The sequence below is a fragment of the Hydra vulgaris genome, chromosome 03 (assembly GCF_038396675.1).
Source record: "Hydra vulgaris chromosome 03, alternate assembly HydraT2T_AEP".
Lineage (NCBI taxonomy): Eukaryota > Metazoa > Cnidaria > Hydrozoa > Anthoathecata > Hydridae > Hydra > Hydra vulgaris.
This window is the reverse complement of record NC_088922.1, coordinates 53920001-53942178: the sequence shown is the minus strand read 5'-3', so window position 1 is coordinate 53942178 and position 22178 is coordinate 53920001. Positions and strand designations below refer to the sequence as shown.

The following is a 22178-nucleotide window of genomic DNA, read 5'->3' as shown; positions in this document are numbered from 1 at the left end:
TATATATATATATATATATATATATATATATATATTAAATTAAATATTCTTTTAAGTCTTCCTTTCGACGACGATTGCATTTAATTCAACCGATTGGAAAGTATAAATTTAATTCGGAAGATATTTGAAGTGTGATAAATATTGGTGCGAGTCGCCCTAATGTTGCTTTCTACCCTGTTTGTATTTTGTGATCAGAGTGTATAAATTTTTGTTTTGTTTCCCTCCTATTCCTAATGTGTAGCGATGATATGTGCATATTTCTTCTGTATTGTTACAATTTCTGTTTGAACGATTTTCATTTTGTTCCTATCACCAGCTAACTCTTTACCTCATTAAGACCTTAAATTAATTTCATTATTTTACAACTTTCTTTATTTTGATTCAAAAACTAATTAATAAAAACAAACTATTAAGATCTACAAGTTACAGTTACAAATCCATTTAGTTAGAAGTTTTTATAAAAATCGGATAACATTAGTTTATCTTTAGGTTTGTAAGATGTTGTTTTATATTTTTAGTGAGTTGCCTTGTTTCAAACATTTCATCTACATTTGGAGTAGGTTGCGAGCAAGGTCAACAATTATTCCGTTCAAAGCAACAACATATGTCGTAAGAAATATATTTTGCAGACATTCAGCCAAAATGTTTTTAAAAAAAGTAAAAAATCTTAACTATACACATAGTAAATAGATTATAACGGCTTTGAATGAAAACGAAAATCAAAAACGACTAAAAATCATTTTCTGCGTATTTTGAAGCATGGTATTTTGACGAGGAAAAATTTTTATTCACTAATTTTAGTCAAATTTTAGCATCTAATATATAGAGAACCAATCAATGTTTTTTGAAAAATTTTTGGAAACGAGCCTCTAGTATGAATAGCAATAACATATAAAAAAAAGCAATTTTGAAGTGGGTCACTATAAAAAATTGGCGTTTTTGGTCAATTCTTAAAGAATAACACACCTAAACACCTTATAAAAAAAAAAAAGAAGTCAAATCTATGGTTATGCACTTTAAGAAAAGAACTGTCATCAATTCGATAACTTTTATATATACATATTTAACTACGTATGTTAAGTAACGCTAAAAATATTTTCTTCAAATTACACTGATAAACAAATAAAATTTTTGTGTGGAAATCTTGTTAACTAGGTGGTTTTTTAAGACAAATTAAATATGCTGATTTCAAATATATAAACCGTTTCTTTCTATCACCCTCAGTTTTTGAGATATAGGGCATAACACATTTATGCATGTTAAATCAATTTTAATATAATATAATACATGGAAATCTTTATAGTAACATATTACTATAATGATTTGCATGTATTATATAATAATATTATTTAATTATATTATAATTTTAAGCAATTTAAGTTATTAATATATCATTGTTTTAATATATTTTGTTTTTTATAAGTAAAATATTTTAATTGTTTTAAATAATTTATTTAACTTCGTAATTATAAATTTAAAACTTAGCTAATTAAATCCTAAAAATTCTCATTGGAATGCAAACAGGCTACACAAAACATTGTGTAGCCTGTTTGCATTCCAATGAGAATTGTAAATACTTTTAAATCACCACATATTTTCCAGTTATATTTACCATAATCAATTTTATTTAATAGCAGCGACATTGTATCGCATGTTTCTTTAAGATTGGCAGAATATGCAATCGGTACAGCGCATATATATTTCCGTTGTAAAGCAATACTGCTTTTAACTGCTTTTTGATGAATCAATAAATAATCTCCATGATTCTATATTAAGTTCAATGCCAAGGTTTTTTCATACATTTCTCAATATCCGTGCAATAACATATATTCTCATAAGATACGAGATCTAGCATCAGACATGGAGCGTAGCATCAGACAGCACCTTTTTACAGCGATTTCTTGCAATAACAAATAAACGTTTGTTCACAATAGAGTTATTTCTTTGAAAAAAATGAAAAAATGATTACGATTAGATATAGCAGCTGCACAAGAAGATTAAAACCATAGAGTAGAACAAGGCTTGATTTGGAACCGACGGGAAGGAATAAAAGCTTCTACTCCTGCCTGAGTTCAGGAGGTTACGTTGGAGGCGTTTTTATCAGCTGAGAAGGAAAAGACATCAGCCCAAGAACCGTAACGAAAAAAAATCCCAGTCAGCTTTAGACTGTAGTAAGTCGTGCAATATTACGGTGTGTTTTAAAAGAAAGTACGAAATAAAAGACTTAAAGAGATCATTGCATGGTCAAAACCACCTAAGGGAGAAAAGGGAAAGAGAAACTGAACACAAGCTATGATCAGAGACAACGCATAAATCAAGGAGTAAAGGTGAATGATTCGAGTTGTCAGGAAAACGAGTCACAGAGTTAACAATATGAGTAAGAGATTGAGAAATGCAGAACTTATTGGCTTTAGCTCTAGCAGGGTCAGTGGCATAAGCGCCAAGCTATTAAGAGTGATGAGCAATAAAGTCACCAATAACAACATTATTGGCAGAGAGGTAATGAGAAAGGGCATGGTCAATTTGATCAGAAATTACATCTAAAAAAGTGCAGTCTTGATAAGTAGGAGATTGATAAAGAACAAAGAGAAAGGTGATAGAGTGAAGAGGTGTTAAGCGGAAGCACAAAAAAGAATGATCAGAGGATTCGAACCTGATTTCATGTTAAATATGTGAGTTGATGCGTATGTAAATCCCCGAGCCAAGCATGTGAATGTTGAAGCCTTTATGAATTAAAGGATAGTACCCATCAACACTGAGATCTAAAAAATAAATTGCAGAATTTAAATAGTCTCACTATAAGCAAGCAAGTCTGGTGAGTTATGCATGAAGACTCAACTGATGGAAGGTTGCCTAGCTGACAGCGAATATTTGAAAAAGATATATCAAAACAGTTAGTTGGTGGGGATGGTTTTTTATGTTTAATACTTTTGGTTACTTTTGGCTTAGAACTTGACTCATTGATAGATAGAGTGCGACCTCCTAAACAATGAGCTATGTATTTGTCTCAGTTCTGTTAATAAACCCTAAGTCGTAACATAGGATTCCTTATGTGACGTATTATGCCCACAAAGTTCAGGAAACCTTACTACCACCTGGCCTTAGAACCATTAAACTGAATATTAGAGCTGTACCTTCATTAGGAGATAACAGGAAGAGTTGCATAGCCATTAATAAGGAGACACAAACAAAGCTCTATGAGTAGAGTCAAGAAGATCCAGCGTTCATCATCCTGGGCAGAAAATAATCTAACACAGGTTTACATTTACCAGCCTAATAGATGAAGAAGGGGTTCAAGGCTGGTTAGCAGATTTATTCTGCTTACCCTAAAGTCTTTGCCTAGTAGGCCTCCTCAAGACAGTAGCTGGTTGCAGTTAACATCTGCCCAAATGAGTGTTTTTATCCAGACATTATATCTAGCCATTACTTAACTAAATCAAGGAATTTTTAACTTGGAGTTTGTTTCTCCTAGTCTTTGCCTAAAAAGGCACACCTTATAAGGTATGGGGCAGGTAGTACTGGGTTACATGATACTAGTAGCAGGATGATTCTGATGATTCTAAACCTGACCATACCTGGAGTAATTAAAAAGAGCTAATTCCTGCAAACAGTACCTTAAAACATTAAGCATGATATTTTGGAAATGCATTAGGAAAAACATTGAGCGTAGGTTTTATAGTTAGAGTAACTAGTTGGTTAATGAGGCTCACACGACATCAAAACAGATTTAAGAATTTAAACAGAACATTTAAACGGAACACAAATATACATCAAATAACTTACGGGTGATTGAACACCGCCCCAGAGGTTAAGACATAACGGAAACACACATATAAATATAAAAAGGCAAAAACACAAACATACATAAAGTAACTTACGGGTGAATAAACGCCGCGCCAGAGGTTCAAACATATAAAGTAAATACCTGACCTGATTTAAGACATGTGATAGCTTTGCTAATGCTTTACATTAAAAAATAATTTTTTGGGGGGTTTTCTCTGGAGAAAACCCCTCAAAAAATTATTTTTTAAAGTGTCACAAGTAAGGTCAGGTGTATGGTCAGGAAGCTCTCTTAAAAATCACATGTTTTCAGAACTCTGATGAACAACGAAAGGAAAATTAATTTTAAAATATATACATTTTGATTGGTTGACGGTTTGAATAACTAGGAATAACTAAAATTTTCTAGCTTGTGGATACTTGAAAAAACCATATAGTTTGGTAAAACAAAAATAAAATAAAACAATCAATAATCAGGGGTGGACGCAGGTTTTTAATTTACCCCGTCAAAAAAGAAAAAAACGCCTTAAGCCATGCTGTAAGTGATGCAACTACGCCGACAAGTAGAATAAAAAAAAAGAAGGGGGCTGAAGCAAGGGCGGATTTGGACTATGAAGTAAAGGTAGAAGGAGGGCAATTTTTTTGATTCCGTCGATCCAGACTATCGATTTACGGGTTCAATGAATTTTTAAGCAGGCAAGCGCATAAAATAGAATTTGCACAACACAATTTTATCCGAATTTCATGCCACTTTAAAACAGCTTCCTAAATTTACATACGTTTTTAATCAATGTGCTCAATACATAAAAAAAAAAAAAAACACCTAAGGAGGGGTGGAGGGTGGAGGGGCAACCACTTCAATAGCCTCCCCCAATTTATTTCTTTAAATCTTTCTGCCATTGGGCTGGAGGATTTAAAAGGATTTTCTTTCTATTGCAGTGAGAAGTTCATAGTTTTAGAGATCTTAGTTTTACTTAAAAACCTTTTTAAAAAAAAGTGTTTTTTATTAAAAGAGTATAGAGCTGAAAAGTCTTTTCTCCCATTTTGGTATAGCATATTACAATAATAAATATATAAACCAACAAATGATTGTTTCGCCCATCAGCATGTCTAGGAACATATTTCATTCCAGACATGGACAATCAGAAAAAGAAAAATTAATAACAGAAAAGAGAAAGACACAAATACAAATAGATTTATATACATAGTCAAATAAAAGGTTATATATATTTTTATAACACAAGATTTAAAAAAAAGTTAAATCAAGTTAAACCTTAACAACAAGAAAGAAGATCATTTTTGATCAAATGAAAAGAAAGGTAACAATTATTGAAAACAATTACAGTAAAAAACAGTTTTGAATGGCACAAAATTAAAGAAAATTATTCGGTTAATTGAGAGAAAATTAATTTAAAATAATTTTTATTTTTTTGATTTTATCGCTAAATTAGAAAATGATAGGAAGAAATTGTCAATGTCAGAAAGTTATCAGGTCAGTGTTTGCCTTAACTATGACCACTAATCATATAGCTAATCTCAAACAAAAGTGTGGGGTTACATATAACCCATCCTGTTGAGGGCACAATCGAAGTCTTGGTCTTCCAAGGGGTTTCCATGCATATTCGTTAGCTGTTATAGAAAGAGCGGTGATAATGGAAAATAATTTTTAATATAAAGTAGTTGATGTGTGTTAGAATAAACAGTATAAACACTAATCATTGAAATCAAGTCATCAACTTTTATAGAAAGTCTGTTAATAACATTATCAATACAAGGAACAATTTCTTGATAGATATAGAATAATGAAAAACAGTTAGGTTGATCTTTTGACATTTAGTCTTTTAACAGACGCATAACAGAAAACTCCTCTCACATTAAGTATCCTTAAGCTATTTTAATATTTTCAAATCCAGGAAATGATATTGATTTAAGAATTAAGGGCATACTGTCAGGAATAGTCCCAGAGAAACTTTCCCAATATTTTCCCCAAAGAAGTAGTTCCTCATTCCACGCACTGATATCAGAGAAATCATCTATAAAAAAATTACAGAACATTGCTGAATTACAGAAATTACAGATTAAAAATTACAGAACTGCTGCCTTCAACACAATTGGGTTTAGGTCTTTTAAGAAAAGAAATTATAATTAATGAAATATTTGCTTACCTTTTATATGCAACTACAGTTTCTGGTTTAAATCTTGTAGATATAGATGTAAATAGATAATCTATAAGAAGGATAGCAACAGCTATTATGAAGTATTGTGAAACAGAATCTGATGGAACATTAGAAAATTTTTTTTGAATAAAAAACAAAACAAAATGTCAGCTTTACTTAAAAACAAACATGATGCTTCATAGCAGCTGTTTAGAAAATTATATAAATCATTTCTGATGGTACCAAATATATTTTTAAGAGCTGTAATAAGGTGCAAACCGTCTAAGACATCAATAGTTTTTGATTGCAGTAATTGAGTAACAGGTAAAATAAAATCAAAGACATGTGTTGTGAAAAATAAAGTAAAGATAATTGAAAAGTGCTAATAGAATTTTAAAAAGTAGAAGATTTATTTTGTGTGTCTTTGTTAACAGAACTCTCAGGGAAAACCATGATCTATAAAGCATGGAATATTGATGAATAATGTTCAAGAAAAGTGTTTAAGCCACCTACGCTCCATCCATCTAGTTCTACAAACATTCTTTAAGTTTTTCTATGCATTTGAGGTTTAAGCTCTAAAATACTAGCTTCTAAAAACTTTGTCTATTTTCTAAATAATTAATTCTGAATAACTAGAAAAAACCTAGGAGACTAATTGGACATTGCACGATTCACAAACAGTCTTTGAATTTATAATTACCTGAACAGAAAGACCATTTATATACTCAGAGACAGAGCTACCAGGGACTTGGTGGGGATCAAACTCGAGGCCTCTCGCTTATGAAGCGAGCGCTTTACCGCTACACCACTACCGCATTTACCGACTAAGAAGATCTTTATTAGTAACCATTTAGTTATTGTTATTAATAAATTTATCCGATAAAGTTTCATATAACATATTTACAAGATCATCAATTTACAAAATCCTCAAACAGGGTTGTCGTTTTAATATTTTCAGAACGTCTCCAATTAAGTTATAAGTTATGCGTTTTGACATTAAAATTCAAAAACTCTGTATCACGGACTTAAAGAAAATACTTTGTTGACAGAACTATATTTGCAACCAATCAAAAAACTGCTTCAAATGCTGCAAAGTATAGTTTACACTACAATTTTAACAAAAGTTTTTTTTTAAACGAATCAAATTGCTACTTTTAATAGCGTAAACCAATTGAAGAGCGTTTTTTCAAAAGGGACATAAGTCACATTTTACATGTTTTGAGAAAACTAAAAAAAATTAATTATCTTTTTAAACATTCAACAAATAATATTTTTTTATTTTTGTTCGCAGTAGTTTATTGTGATTTTAATAAAAATAATTTTACTATTAAAATGTATAATTTTTTGTCCTTGTTAACATAGTCAGATCCGTGCCATTTACACTATAGAATCCAAAAGTAACCAAAACTCAATTTCGGCAAAAATGGACTTATGATCCTTATGAAAAAACGCTCTTCAATTACCTTATTCGATTTTCTCATATCTTGCAAAGTATAATTTACAATAGCAAGTTTTATAAAATAATTTTCTCAAAATCTTTTTACAAATATCCAAAGTTGCCAAATATATGTGACATAATTAAGATTGTTGAAATACATATTTGAGGTACAGGTCTTGCGAACCGGGGAATCATGTCAGAATACCTACATGGATTAGAAAAACGTTTAAGAAACACACAAAATGCTTCTATTCCATCAATTTTTATATGGTTACAGCAGACAATTTTTCAGGTATTCTTAACACAGTGTTAATAAAAATTTTTGAAGTTTATAAATGTCATTTTTATAAAATCGAAATTCACTTAAGCATTCGTCGTCGCAAAGATTATCAATATCAAACCTATCGCAATATTCGTAAGGAAGATTTAGGTTATTACTGTAATTAATGTTGTATATCATTGCAAAAGTGTCTTCGTCAATAATATTGGTGCAAAATGCTGCTAATGCAAGTTCTCTCGCTTGGCAAAATGTTACGGCCATAATGGTTGTTTACAAATTTGAATACCGCGTCGTACGCAGTAAAATGCGTAAAATCATTATTTTTTACCAACGGGATAAAATCCAACGGTTACGCAAAAACCGTTGTAAAGCTCTCCCGCCGTTGTTAACAACGACGGGAGAGCTTTACAACGCAACATGTTGCGTAAAGTGCCTATTAAGCGGGTGTTAGACGTCATAGTGCCAATATTTATGTTTACTTTTTCCGCCTCTGATAATGAACTTTTATTTCATATACAAAGAAGCTTGTAAACTTATTTATCAGTCTGAAAAATAAGCCATAAAGTATTTATCTGCATTTTTGAACTGAACATCTTTAATAAAGATGTTTAGTTCGAAAATGCAGATTAATGAGCATGAAATTACCACATATTTCGTGCTGTGTATTACATTGTAAAAATGAATCGTCCATTTTCTGTTTTTTAAGGACTAATATCTTTGCAGGTAAAAAAAATTGCCTATGAATATTCTATGAAATGTTAGAATTATTAAACATCTTTCTTACTATGATTCTATACTTTCATGAATCTTGGGTCTTATGCTGAATTCATATTGTAGATAGAACTATGGACAAAACTACAATGAATCAAATATTCACTCTGATTTCCAAATAGTCATACCACATCTTTTCTAACGAATGCAACAAATATACCTCAACAATGCAAAAAATACATGGGAAGGGATAAAAAAAATTATAAAGTAATCCCTTTGTCACTGATTAGAACTTAGATTTTCAAATCTCAGATAGTATAGATGTTGCTAACTTATTCAACTACTATGCAACTGTTCAGCGCTAAACCTGTAAATAAAGTTATTTCTTCTGTAAATATCTTCTGTGACTATTTGAAAAACTTTAATTTTAATTCTTTCTTAATTCAGTTACCAAAAATGTGTCTAAATGTTTAAAGGTGTCTGATTCAGTTCAAAATAGTGTCTACAAATGTTCTTAAACTTATTTTTTATGTTGCTTTCTAGTCTCTACCATATTGAATGTCTCTAACTGCATTAATATGGTTTTCTTAGCAAACACTCATGTAATTATTGAAATAACTTGTATTTTTTGACTTGGGGAAGGTATTTGATTCTGTTGATTGATATATCCTCCTAAGTAAGTTCTAACACTATGGGATTTGAGGTATTGCTATCCAATGTTTTTCATCGTATTATAATAGATTCAGTTTGTATAACTCAATTATTGAACAATTTAAAAAATTTTTATTTAATTATTGTTTAATATTTAGCTTTGATATTATTCAATAATATCATTATTACTGTTACTATTCTTACTACTATTATTATTACTAGTATATCTAATAGTATTATTGTTATTATTATAATTGTTCTTATTAATTATATATACATATATATATATATATATATATATATATATATATATATATATATATATATATATATATATATATATATATATATATAAAACTATACTTAACTGTAATTTAAGCTATATTATGTAGATATATACATTTTTTACATTAATTGTATGCCAAAATTATGCATTTGCTTTCTAAATTAAATTATTTTACTTTTTTTACATTTATTTAACATATTTCTGGAAAGTTCTTCAAATTTTAATTTATACACTTAATACACTTGATCTATATAAAAATTGAATAATACATTTATTAAAGTTATAATGCAATAACTTTTTATACATAGTTAGTAATTTTATAAAATTTTTCATAAAAAATGAACCAAAAAAAGTGTACAATAACAAAATGACAGTGACTCAGATTTAACTTTGCAGCCTGCATATCAAAATATACAATAAAATTAAAATTATCTCTGGTAAGTATATATTGTGTCCTTGTTGAAAGTATATTTCTTTTAACTAACTTTAATAACTTACTATTTTTTTGGTTTTGAAGAATTAGATAAAATGAAATTAAATTTATTTGAACAAATGATGCATTCTCTAAAGGACAAATAGTTCCAAATTATTGTATGCTAACAGCGTGCCCTTAAATAAATTATGCTTACTAATATGTAAGTAAATTATTACTTTAAAGTCAAACTTATTATTTTTATTTTATGTACAGAAAACCATTGCTTTGTGATGTGGATAAAGACCGATTGTCTAACTCCTTTGAAGAAAGTTTTACTAGAAATTCATCATTTGCATCTCCTGAAAGATGTTCTTTGTTGATTAGTAGTTTAAATGAAAACGATTATGACAACACAAATAACTATGATCAAGTTGTGGAACAGTTTTATTGGTATACTATGTTTGTGATTTTTGTTTACCAGTTTTTGTTTATTATGAATTTAACTTAAGAAAGATTTATCCTTTTTTTAAGTAAAATATATATTTTTTGTTGTTGTTTTTTTTCAAATTTTATTTTAAGGCATGGGAAATGTCAGCAAGAAATCACTGAATATTTTTCAAAGTTTGAGTAAGTTTCCTTCATTCTGTATTTTATATCAGTTAGATAAAAAAAAGTGTTGGTACCAATTTATCCGCTATTATTGATTAATAAATAGTTGATGGTTTATTAAAATAAAGTTTTTACAAGTAAATCAGTCATTTCCTGTAATAAAATAATACTTGAAAAAATTTTTGCAATATAAAAAAAGGGTAAAGAGTTTATTATTAAGCATTTATGTGTTTTTAGTTATCTTATAAATAATATTTATATTCAATAAAGTTATTCTTTTTTTCTTATAATTTAAAGAAAAAAAATGAAAATGTAAACAAAGAATTTTAATTTGTTTTAGTTGATAATTCACCTGACTTTTCAGACTATCATTTGAGGTTCAAATCATGTTCATATATTTTTTTTTTTTTCGGTTTTTAATTGTAAATACTTTTTCATTAATTTGTATAAGAAATTTGTATAAGAAAAAAAAAATGCCATCAAAGTGAACCAGTCTTGGCTCACTTTGATAAAGAGGAAAAGTTAATGTAAAACAACCCACTATCTTAACTGTTTAGTGATTTTTAAAAGAACCACATTAAATATTAGTTATAATTTGTTAAAAATTTATACATATATGTATGTACATATACATATATATACATATATACATATATATACATATATATACATATATATATATATATATATATATATATATATATATATATATATATATATATATATATACATGTATACATATATATATATATATATATATATACATGTATACATGTATATACATATATATACATATATATATGTATATATATGTATATACATATATATATGTATATATATGTGTATATAAATCTCTGACTTGTGGAGTCACAAGTCAGAGATTTTTTCATGCCCAAGTGTTTTATCCATTATGGATTCCTTGAGGTATGACTATATTGACTTAAGCACTTCACACTGGTTCCCTACAGAACTGACCCTGATCAAAGGCATTCCCTGGTAAATTCTTATGTTGGAGATTCTCTATGTCTAACAATAAAATTATCCCCTTTCAAACCACTGACTCATGGAGCCTGAAATACAAGTTTAGGCCATGGGGGCTGGTTACAACTTGGCTAGACAATATGTACTGAATCAAACCTGTTTAGACACCTTCAAAAAATAAGATTTTGTTTATTACCATTGTTTTTTTAAATAACAGTAAAGGTTTTTTTTTAATGATGATGATTCTAGTATCACTGCACCACAAAACAGAAAATGCTAATCAGAATGGAACCCACCACCCCAAAACAATGCAATTCTGAATCATTTTTTTGAAACTGTCTATAAAATGCATCCACACTGTTTGACAACAGACAAACTAAGTTTCAAAACCAAATCAAGACCACAGAGAGAAACCTTGAAGTCTTGATAAAATAAACTTATTACAATATATAACAAAAAGCTGATAAAGGAGGCAATATCGCTATTTTTAACAGAAGTGATTATAAAAACAAAAAGCTGATAAAGGAGGCAATATCGCTATTTTTAACAGAAGTGATTATAAAAACAAAATTAAAAATTTGCTATTTGATGACAAAACCTACTGCCAATTATATCACTTATCGAATTTTTGTGGAATAAAAACATTAACATAGAAACAACCATATGCATATGACCTAATTTACTTTGCTGTACACCGCTTTTGTATGGTCTACCAAAAATACACAAACCAAATGTCCCATTGTACCCAATTGTTTCAGTTCAACAGTCAATTAGTTTTTTGTCACAGTTTATCACCAAACTTATACAAACCCCTGTCTAATCACTTCCAGCATATTTTAAAGACACTAACCGATTCCTTTCTATTCTTGAACAATACAAATTCACCTCACACAAGTTCATGTTCTTCACTACAGATGTCATCACACTTTATACTAATTTTCCACAAAACGAATGCCTTGAAGCAGTAAAATTTTACATAGACAGCATAGTTTTTTTATGTTTGAAACCAGCTCTTTATTTCTTTTATTGATACCATTATGATAACTTTAAAGTTATAAAATGTTTTTAATCAAAATTTTGATTAAAAACATTTAATAACTTTAAAGTTACTTTATTTTACAACAATGATACACAACTATTTCAAAAGTATTGATTATTATTAAAAAAAGTTATATACATTTAATAAAAATTGAATTAAAGATATCTTTAATGCCAGAAGTACCATCTACAGAAAAAATTAAAATATACCTTGTGTGGCTGGAACAATCAGATGTTTTGTATACGGAACATTCTAGATTTACCTCAAAACAAGTTTAATGCTTATTTAAAATTTATTATAAAAAAAAGTTCTGCATTTAAAAATAAAAACGCAGGTTGGTAAAGGATAAGTTATTTTTTCAAAATGAATTAACTTCTAACTAGGTTGCAAGAAACCAAAATTTAAGTTGGGAATTGAAAGAAAAGAAAATAATTTAAAGAAGTTGTTAAGAGTAGCTTAAAAACTGTAAATTGTATGAGTCAGGAAAACATGACGAGAATTTTAAGGCGCTGATGTTTGTGAAAAAATCTAGATGAGAAAAAGGTTTTGAACTCAAAGGAATGGTTACAGTAAAAGGATGTGATTTTGCTGAATGGCATAAGATTGAATTTTGGTTGATGATTAAAACTTCAGTAAATTACTTGTAAAATAGTTTAGAGAGTTATAAACTTTTGTATAGCTGTAACAGTAATGTTGTCAGAACCACAAGCTGTAGATGAGTTAAATAGTGGTAGGTATGTAGTGGTAGAGCCAGATGGTCCGACTTAACTTGAGTTGAAAAAAAAAGTTCATGTTTATTACTCAACTTAAAAAACTGGAACCACTTATTTAGCACTTGTTAATGGTTTATGATGGAAATGTTGTCTGAACCACTAACCATAGAAGAGTTTAATTAAGAATTGACTTAAGCATCCAAAGCAGAAATTATTGATTTGAAACAATTGGATGTCTAACAAAAGGTTAACTTGTTTAACTGGATTGGCAGGAAGATTATTACCATTAGATTCTATAGTCAATTTAAAAGAAAGTTTATTTGCAAATAACTCTTCCTTTTTCTGGGGAGAAGTAATAATATCAGACCTATGAATTAGAGATGGAATGTTAGACTTACTTAAGTTAACGACCCTGTTGAAGGTTTTCCAAAAGTCCCTAAAACGTAACCTATAAGATACACAATTTAATAAACTGGGAATAACATTTTTACATCGACTTCTTGATATAATAAAAAGACATTTAATCTGAAGAGAAATGTTCTTGTAAAAAAGATGAAAAAATGATTACAGTTAAATATAGCAACTGTACAAATAGGTACAAAATGGGGAAAATAATGAGGCTTAGATTTAATCCAACAAGCATTTTATCAGTCTTTTTTTGAAAAAATATTATATTTTTTTTTAACATAAAGTACAAATTTTTGTATTTGTATTTAGATAGTGTTTGTATTCGAATTTGTATTTGGAAATCTAGAATAGATTTTGTATTTTTATTTGATCAAATGTATTTGACCCCAACCCTGCAGATGAGAAGGAATAAAAGCTTCCATACCTGCTTCGATCCAAGAGGTTAGGTAAAAGTTGCATTTATGTATATATAGTATAGATATATATGGATACAAACATATATGTTTACTATTTATTTTGATGCTAGTATAAAATACCCTTACATTATATAAACTTTAGTATTTATATGGTTTAGTATTATTACCTAAAAGAGAAGATGATGATTAGACAAGAAAAAGGCAAGGCAAGAAAAAGAGCCTTAATCATAGACAGAAATTGTAAAAAAATGTTGTATTGAACAACATTTGTCAGAAAAGATTAAAGTGGTTTGGTTATCAGTATGTAGAGAGATAATAGCAGAGGTAGCAGGAAAAAATGCTAGGAGTAAGAAAACTTGGAGAGAGTGTATTACATGTTATAAATGTTATAAGGAAAAAAAATGCTTGAGATTGTTTATATAAGAGAAACAGCACAAAAAAGGAGACTATAGGGGGGAGCTTGATGATATATATATATTCTTTGAAAGTCATTTTCTTGTTATACCATACAATGTTATTAAAATTCAATAAATAGGGCTGCGTATAAACTTTTTTGAAAAAAGTATATTTGTTTTTATTTCAATATATATTATTCAATATTTAACTGATCTATTGTGATTAGCGTCATCAGGTATAATAAAAATACCTATGATTTATATATATATATATATATATATATATATATATATATATATATATATATATATATATATATATATATATATATATATATACATGTATGTATATATATAAATAGAAATCACTTTTCAATTTTGATTTTACACAATGTTTTGTCAATAATGACTTTTCACAAAAAGAATTGAAAAATCTTTATTGACAAAAACATGTGTTAAATTGAAATTAGTAAGTAATTTTTACTAATTAATTATTGCTCTGTTCTTTTAAGAACATTCAGCACTTTATTTTATAGTAAACATTAATAATCATTGTTATACATACATACATACATACATACATACATACATACATACATACATACATACATACATACATACATACATACATACATACATACATACATACATACATACATACATACATACATACATACTTACATACATACATATAGTCATCAATGTATAGTCATCATTGTATTGATTAAACTTATTGATCGCCATCAACAGGCGATGCCTAAATTATTTTATCAATTCATCCCATGAGGATTTTGTTGCTACAGCAACAAAACCCTCATGGGATGAATTGATAAAATAATTTTAAATAAAATTAAAGAAGACACAAAAATATTCCCAAAAAATGTTTCAAAAAATAAAACATTGGTAATGTATTTTGCAATAGCGTGTCAACTTTTGCATCAATTTAAAATGCAATAAATTTTGCAACAAAACTAGTCTAGTCAAAGTAGATACAAATACACAGTAGAAAAAGTACCAAAATACTTTTTCTCTTTTTTTAAAAATAGCGGATTTTTGCGTAAGTGAAACGAGTAAGTTATTTTCCTAGTTTTTTAAGATTAGTGTTAGCCACATACTTGAATGAAAATTAAACTGGTTCACTCCAAATTTAAACTTAAAAATGACAAATATGGAAACACAACACAAACATCACATTTTATGCGCTATCTTTAAAAACTCATATTTTTAATTTATTTTAATGCTAAGAATGTTATCTAAACAATTTCTGAACTATTGATGCAAAAACTATAACATTATTGCCAACCCTTGTGAAAAGAAATCTTTCGTAAAAATGTAGACTTTCTATACAGAAATTTGTCTAATGATGATGATCATGATGATAATGATGATAATGATGATGATGATGATGAGGATAATGATGATTATGATGATCATGTTGATCGTGATGATGTTTATATATAAATATACATGAATATGTATATAAAATATAACATAAATTTTAAATAAAATAAAACAAACTTTAGGATGTATAAATTTTTTGCAGAGCTGGCCACAAAATGGCCCCAGCTATTTTTTATCAAACCCAGCCCTGGTCCAGGCAAATTTTACCCCCGGTCACTTACTAGTAGAAAATGTTTTAATTTCACAGTTCTGTTTAAAAATTCATGTGTTTTAGCTTTGTGATGTCGATTTTTAGGTCTCATCACTAGCCCTAACCAGTGCTATCCTTCAAAATGGGCATTTTGCAATATGCAGATGATAACGTTCTGATATGCAAAATACTTTTCTTAAAAATTTCATTTTGTTTTTATATTCTTATATTGAGGTAAATCAATATTGACCTCCTTCCCTAAAACTAGAAATATCAAAATCTAAAAAAAATTTAATGGTTCGGTTTGCATATAACTTTTACACATAATATGTTTATAGAATTAATTAAATATATATTACATATCTAATTTTTGTGCATAAGTTTTATAACTTTAAAAAGCTATAAAGTAATAGTTAATTGCATAAAAAAAAGGTTATAATATTTAATATATAATTTGTAATGTTTATTATATTTTAAATCCTTTCAAGAATCTTAAGTCCATTTATATTGTTATTTTACATAAGCTTGAGTATTGTTTGATTATTTTATGAAAAGTATTAGCAATTGCTTTTAACAGGCTGAAAACAAATATATTTAATCCAATAGATCAAACGCAGTGATATATTTAAATTTTAAATGCTGTTTTTCCAGAATAATAAAAACAGACTTGAGATTTGGGTTCCACAATCATACTTTAATATTTATAAATATTAAAAATTTTATAATTATAAAAGTGTAATTGTGTAACCAAAGAAAATTAATTTCTAATTAAATATTTAATAGTTATACTTGAGTGTATTTACACAAATAAATATTGCATTAATTAAAATATTAAATTTATTGAAGTTTAAAAAAAGAAAAAAGATTAGAAGCATTTTAAAAAGTGTTTTAAATGTTTTATACCATAAAATATATTCCATCAATTATACTAGTTATTTCAATAAAGAAATTAATTTGGTGTATAGAATAAAAACATTGTGAATTTTACCTTCTGATTAAAAGAGTATGATAAATTAAAAAAAATAAATTAATTTTGTGATTTTATCATGGAAACTCGACAAAAATAGAACTAGGATTTGTAAATTCATTAAACACCTAATAATATTATTTTTTGCAATGACATTTTTTTTTTTTTTAGTGCATAAGGGTAGAAAAAATATTGATAAATGGTAGCCTTATTTTGTAGAGTTTTTTTAAAAGTGACTAGGTCATGCAGTAAGTTTTTGTATTGTTTAACACTGTGTTGATGTTTAAACTTTTTGAAAATTTAGTCTCAAAAGAAATGTTATCAATTGTCGTATTATAAAACCTGATCAACTAAATGATTCCTCAAAGGTTTTCAAAACAGTAAAAGTAAGTTTTTAGTTTTTATTTTGTTCATATATATAGTATAAATATTATATTAATTAAAAGTTGTTGTTTACTTTTTTGTTTGTAAAAAATAAAGAATTTATTTTGTTGTGTTTATTTGGCTTTTTTTTTTCTTTTTGTTTATCTTAATTATTTCTGTCTCCGTTTAATATTTATTATTTAAATAATTGTAGTATATAATAATCAGGCGTTTTTTTTTGTTTTATTTGTTTATTTAAATAAAGTGTCACTTCATAAATGACACCCAACCTTCTTTTGTAAATTATAACTATATTTTATATGTAATTTTTAATTTTATGATTAAATACATAAATACGAAAAAAACAACAAAAAAAAATATTTTATTGAAACAAGATATAAAAGCAGTATGAAAGTACAAAAGTATCATATAAGTTTTGCAAAAATCTAAAATTTTTTTTTTACCTTTCCAGCAAAGTAAAAAAAAATCTATTGTACCAGGTATTAATGTTTTTTTAATTTGTAATAGAATTTTTTCTGTTATTTTATTCTATTTAAATAAACTTCTGTTATTTTATAACTTCTTATATTTTAATATTATTTTTTGATTTACTAAGATCCTACCCAACCACAATGCTTGAATAATATTTCTAATGAGGTATTATTTTTATTTTTATCATCATTATTTTGATTATCTATTTTTATAACTAAATATATGATAAAACTACAACATATGTATATGATATGATTCATGTATGTATAAAAGCATGCTAAATATATATATATATATATATATATATATATATTTATATATATATATATATATATATATATATATATATATATATATATATATATATATATATATATATATATATATATATATATTTAGATAAAAATAAAAATAAAATACATATATATCTATATATATATATGCATATATATCTATCTATATATATGTATGTATATATATACAAATATATATATATACATACATATATATATATATATATATATATATATATATATATATATATATATATATATATATATATATATATATATATATATATATATATACAGTTGCGGACAAAACTACGTGAACGATTGCAGATAGTTTTTTGAAACAAAAGTTTCAACACCTTAAAAAAAGTTTTTTCTCTAATACTATATATGATTGGATAGAGCGTTTTTTGCTCTATAAGATTGTGTAAATTGTATTCTTTAATAATACGTATAAAATCATACATGTATAAACGTTAAAATAATTTCGAAAATTTTGAGCGACAAAACCACGTGAACGATTTATAAAAGCGTCATTTTTGATGCAAATTATATTATATTCACATCGAAATCAGTGCTTTTAAAAATCGTACATGTGGTTTTGGTATTCTAAGAACTTACAATCATTTAAATTTCTCAAGATTATTCTGTTTAACATCAAAAAATTAAAAAAATTAAACTATAATGGTTCGTCAAACTGATTCAAAAATTGAAAGCTTGGTTTTGCGTTTGCGCAAAGAAGAAAAATGGTCCATTGGGCAAATTGCAGCTCATGTGAAGATGTCAAAAGGTGGAATACATAAAATTATACACCGAGAATAGAGCAAAAAGATCGTTAAGAAAGGTGGTTGTCCACGTATTACGGATAAGCGGTAATATTCCTTTAATTTTATTTTTTTTAATATTTAATCTTAATAATATTAATGTTAATGTTAATTTTAATGTTTAACATTTTATTTTTTAGTACTGATCGAAAAATTGTGCGAAAATCTCTTGAGAATCCACATTTGACAGCCCCTGAAATTCGTCTGCAAACAGGCATGGAAAACTTAAGCACACAAACGATTCAAAGGCGTTTAAACGAAGGAGGTCTTTATGGGCGCAGACCTGCAAAGAAACCATTCCTTAAGCCCAGGCACGTCAAAGATCGCCTACAGTTCGCTAAAGATCACTTAAATTGGACGGTTGAAAATTGGAAAACAGTTTTGTGGTCGGATGAAAGTAAATTTAACATAATTTGCAGCGACGGTCGAGGTTATGTTAGGCGTCCAGTAGGTAAAAGATTTGCAAAAGAGTATACAATAGGAACTGTAAAATTTGGGGGTGGCAATATAATGGTTTGGGGGTGTTTCTCCTGGGCTGGAATTGGTCCGTTGTACCGCGTAAACGGTATAATGGACCAACTACAGTACAGGGAAATATTATCTAATCAAATGTTGCCACACGCTTTAGAAAAAATGCCTCACAATTGGGTTTATCAACATGATAATGACCCTAAACATACAGCTTTGACTGTAAAAATTTGGCTCATAAATAATAGCATAACGGTTTTGAAGTGGCCTGCCCAATCTCCCGACTTAAATCCAATCGAAAATTTATGGATTGAAGTTGAGCGACGCTTGGGAGGTCGCAAATTTCAAAAACTGGATGAACTTTTTCGAGCATTAATGGGAGGCATTACCAAAACAGTTACTAGAAACTCTTGTAGAATCTATGCCAAGACGGTGCAAGGCCGTTATCGATTCTAAAGGCTATGCAATTAAATATTAATGTTTTTTTTTTTTTTAGAATCTATTATTTGTTGATGTTAGTAAAATTATTCTTTTACGTTTGTATAATCGTTCACGTGGTTTTGTCGCGCAAAATATTTGATGCTTTTTGAACATTTAGATATGTTTAATTTTAAACAAATTATTAGAAAATACACTTTACACAGTCTTATAGAGCAAAAAACGCTCTATCCAACCATATATAGTATTAAACTATAAACTTATTTTAAGACATTGAAAATTTCATTAAAAAAAACTATTTGCAATCGTTCACGTAGTTTTGTCCGCAGCTGTATATATATATATATATACATATATACATATATGTATATAAATATATATATATATATATGTATATAAATAAACATACATATATCTATATATACATATATATCTATCTATATATATGTATATGTGTATATATAAATATAAATATGTATATATAAACATATATATATATATATATATATATATATATTTATATATATATACATATATATGTGTATATATATATGTGTATAAATAAACATACATATATCTATCTATATATATATATATATATATATATATATATATATATATATATATATATATATATATATATATATATATATATATATATATATATATATATATATATATGTATGTATATATATATATATATATATGTATATATATATATATATGTATATATATATATATGTATATATATATATGTATATATATATGTATATAAATAAACATACATATATCTATATATATATATACATATATATCTATATATATATATATCTATATATATCTATATATATATATACATATATATCTATATATATATATATCTATATATATCTATATATATATATATATATATATATATATATATATATATATATATATATATATATATATATATATATATATATATATATATATATATATATATATATATATATATATATATACACAGTCGTATGACAATTTATTATGGCCACCCAATAAATTTTAACATACCTTGCTTATCTTTTGTTTTCTTGGCATTATAGTTCAAAATTATATAATTTAATTTATTTGGATGCATACATTATAGTTATACGTTGACAAAATTATTTAAAATTTTATGCTGGTGTAAACACTGTCATTTTTGATAGCCAATTTGTGTGACGCCATCTTGAGACCGCTATTCTTACAGTGCACGTGGTGAATACTCTCTGTTAGTTTTGGTATATTTTTCAAAGTTATCATTAAAGTAAGTACTCAAATCGACTAATATTACTTTAAGAATATTACATTACATAAATTAACATAAAAATATTTTTATTTCACTCAGTATTTTGTGATTAAAATTATTTTAAGTAATAATAGAAATTTTCGTACTAAAATTGGTTATTTTTTTAGAAATGGGCAAAAAAAAGGACTTATCTCTAGAAAAAAAAAGCGAAATCCAAGCACTTCTTTCAAATACTGGTTTTTCCCAAAGAGGAATTGCCAGAAGATGTAATGTTTCTAGAGTGTCAGTGCAGAATATCCAAAAAAAAATTGTCAACATGGGAAACCTGACTCCAAAAAGGACTGGGAACTGTGGTAAAAAAAGAATTCTTACTCCACGAGGTAAAAGAATTCTTACCAAAATAGTATTGGAAGATAGGCTAGCATCAAATGATGATATCACTGAGAAGTTGGAGAGCTCTGGTATTAAGATGTCCAAGAGAACGGTTCAGCGTCGTCTACACGATCTTGGCTACAGCTCAAGACGTCTGGCTAAAAAGCCAAAATTAACGCCAAAAATGATGGAGAAGCGATTAGAATGGGCAAAAAAATATAGAAATTGGACTGAAGACGATTGGAAAACGGTATAACAGATTATTTTATTAAATAATACTTTAAATTTTTTAGATAGTCCATGCATTGTGGTCAATGAACCATCGTATAATATTTTTAGGTTTGCTTTAGTGATGAGAGCACGTTCCAAGTCTTATCAAAAAAAGCACAATACGTGAAAAGGAAGGTTGGAGAGAAATATTTAAGTAGCTGTATTATTCAAACCGTCAAACATCCAACCTCGGTGATGATTTGGTCGGTCATTTGTGGGAAAGGAATGGGAAGGCTGTACATTGTTCAAGGGATAATGAACCAGGTGCAGTATAAAAATGTCCTGGAACAAAGATTGTTACCCCAATTGACGGAATGGTTTGGTCCAGAGGAAAACAAAACATTCATGCAAGATGGAGCACCATGCTATAAGGCTAGGTCTATCAAAATCTTTTTGAAAGATAAAAATATTCCTTTGTTGGACTGGCCGGGAAATTTGCCGGATCTCAATCCTATAGAGAATGTTTGGGAGCTATTAAAAAAGGAGGTGGCCAAGGAAAATATTACAAACAAGGTGGTTCTAATAGAAAGTATTATAAAACATTGGAACCACAAT

The 22178-nt window shown here is 27.3% G+C and overlaps 1 protein-coding gene across 10 annotated transcripts in view; it reads left to right on the top strand.

Moving 5' to 3' along the window:
• LOC100197594 (uncharacterized) overlaps positions 1-22178 on the top strand; it is a 137502-nt gene that overhangs the window by 18709 nt on the left and 96615 nt on the right. For 8 of the 10 annotated variants that reach the window (XR_010637664.1, XR_010637663.1, XM_065793685.1 and 5 more), the window contains exons 2-6: positions 9991-10167; positions 10297-10344; positions 17141-17222; positions 17672-17699; positions 17816-17856. Coding sequence is in view for 6 of the 10 variants with exons in the window: in XM_065793685.1 (XP_065649757.1) it covers positions 9991-10167; positions 10297-10344; positions 17141-17222; positions 17672-17699; positions 17816-17856 (376 nt within the window). In the remaining 4 variants the exon portion in view is untranslated. Of the gene's footprint in view, positions 1-9608; positions 9740-9990; positions 10168-10296; positions 10345-17140; positions 17223-17671; positions 17700-17815; positions 17857-22178 lie in introns of those variants that run through there. The other 2 variants (XM_065793691.1, XM_065793690.1) reach the window with 1 other exon arrangement.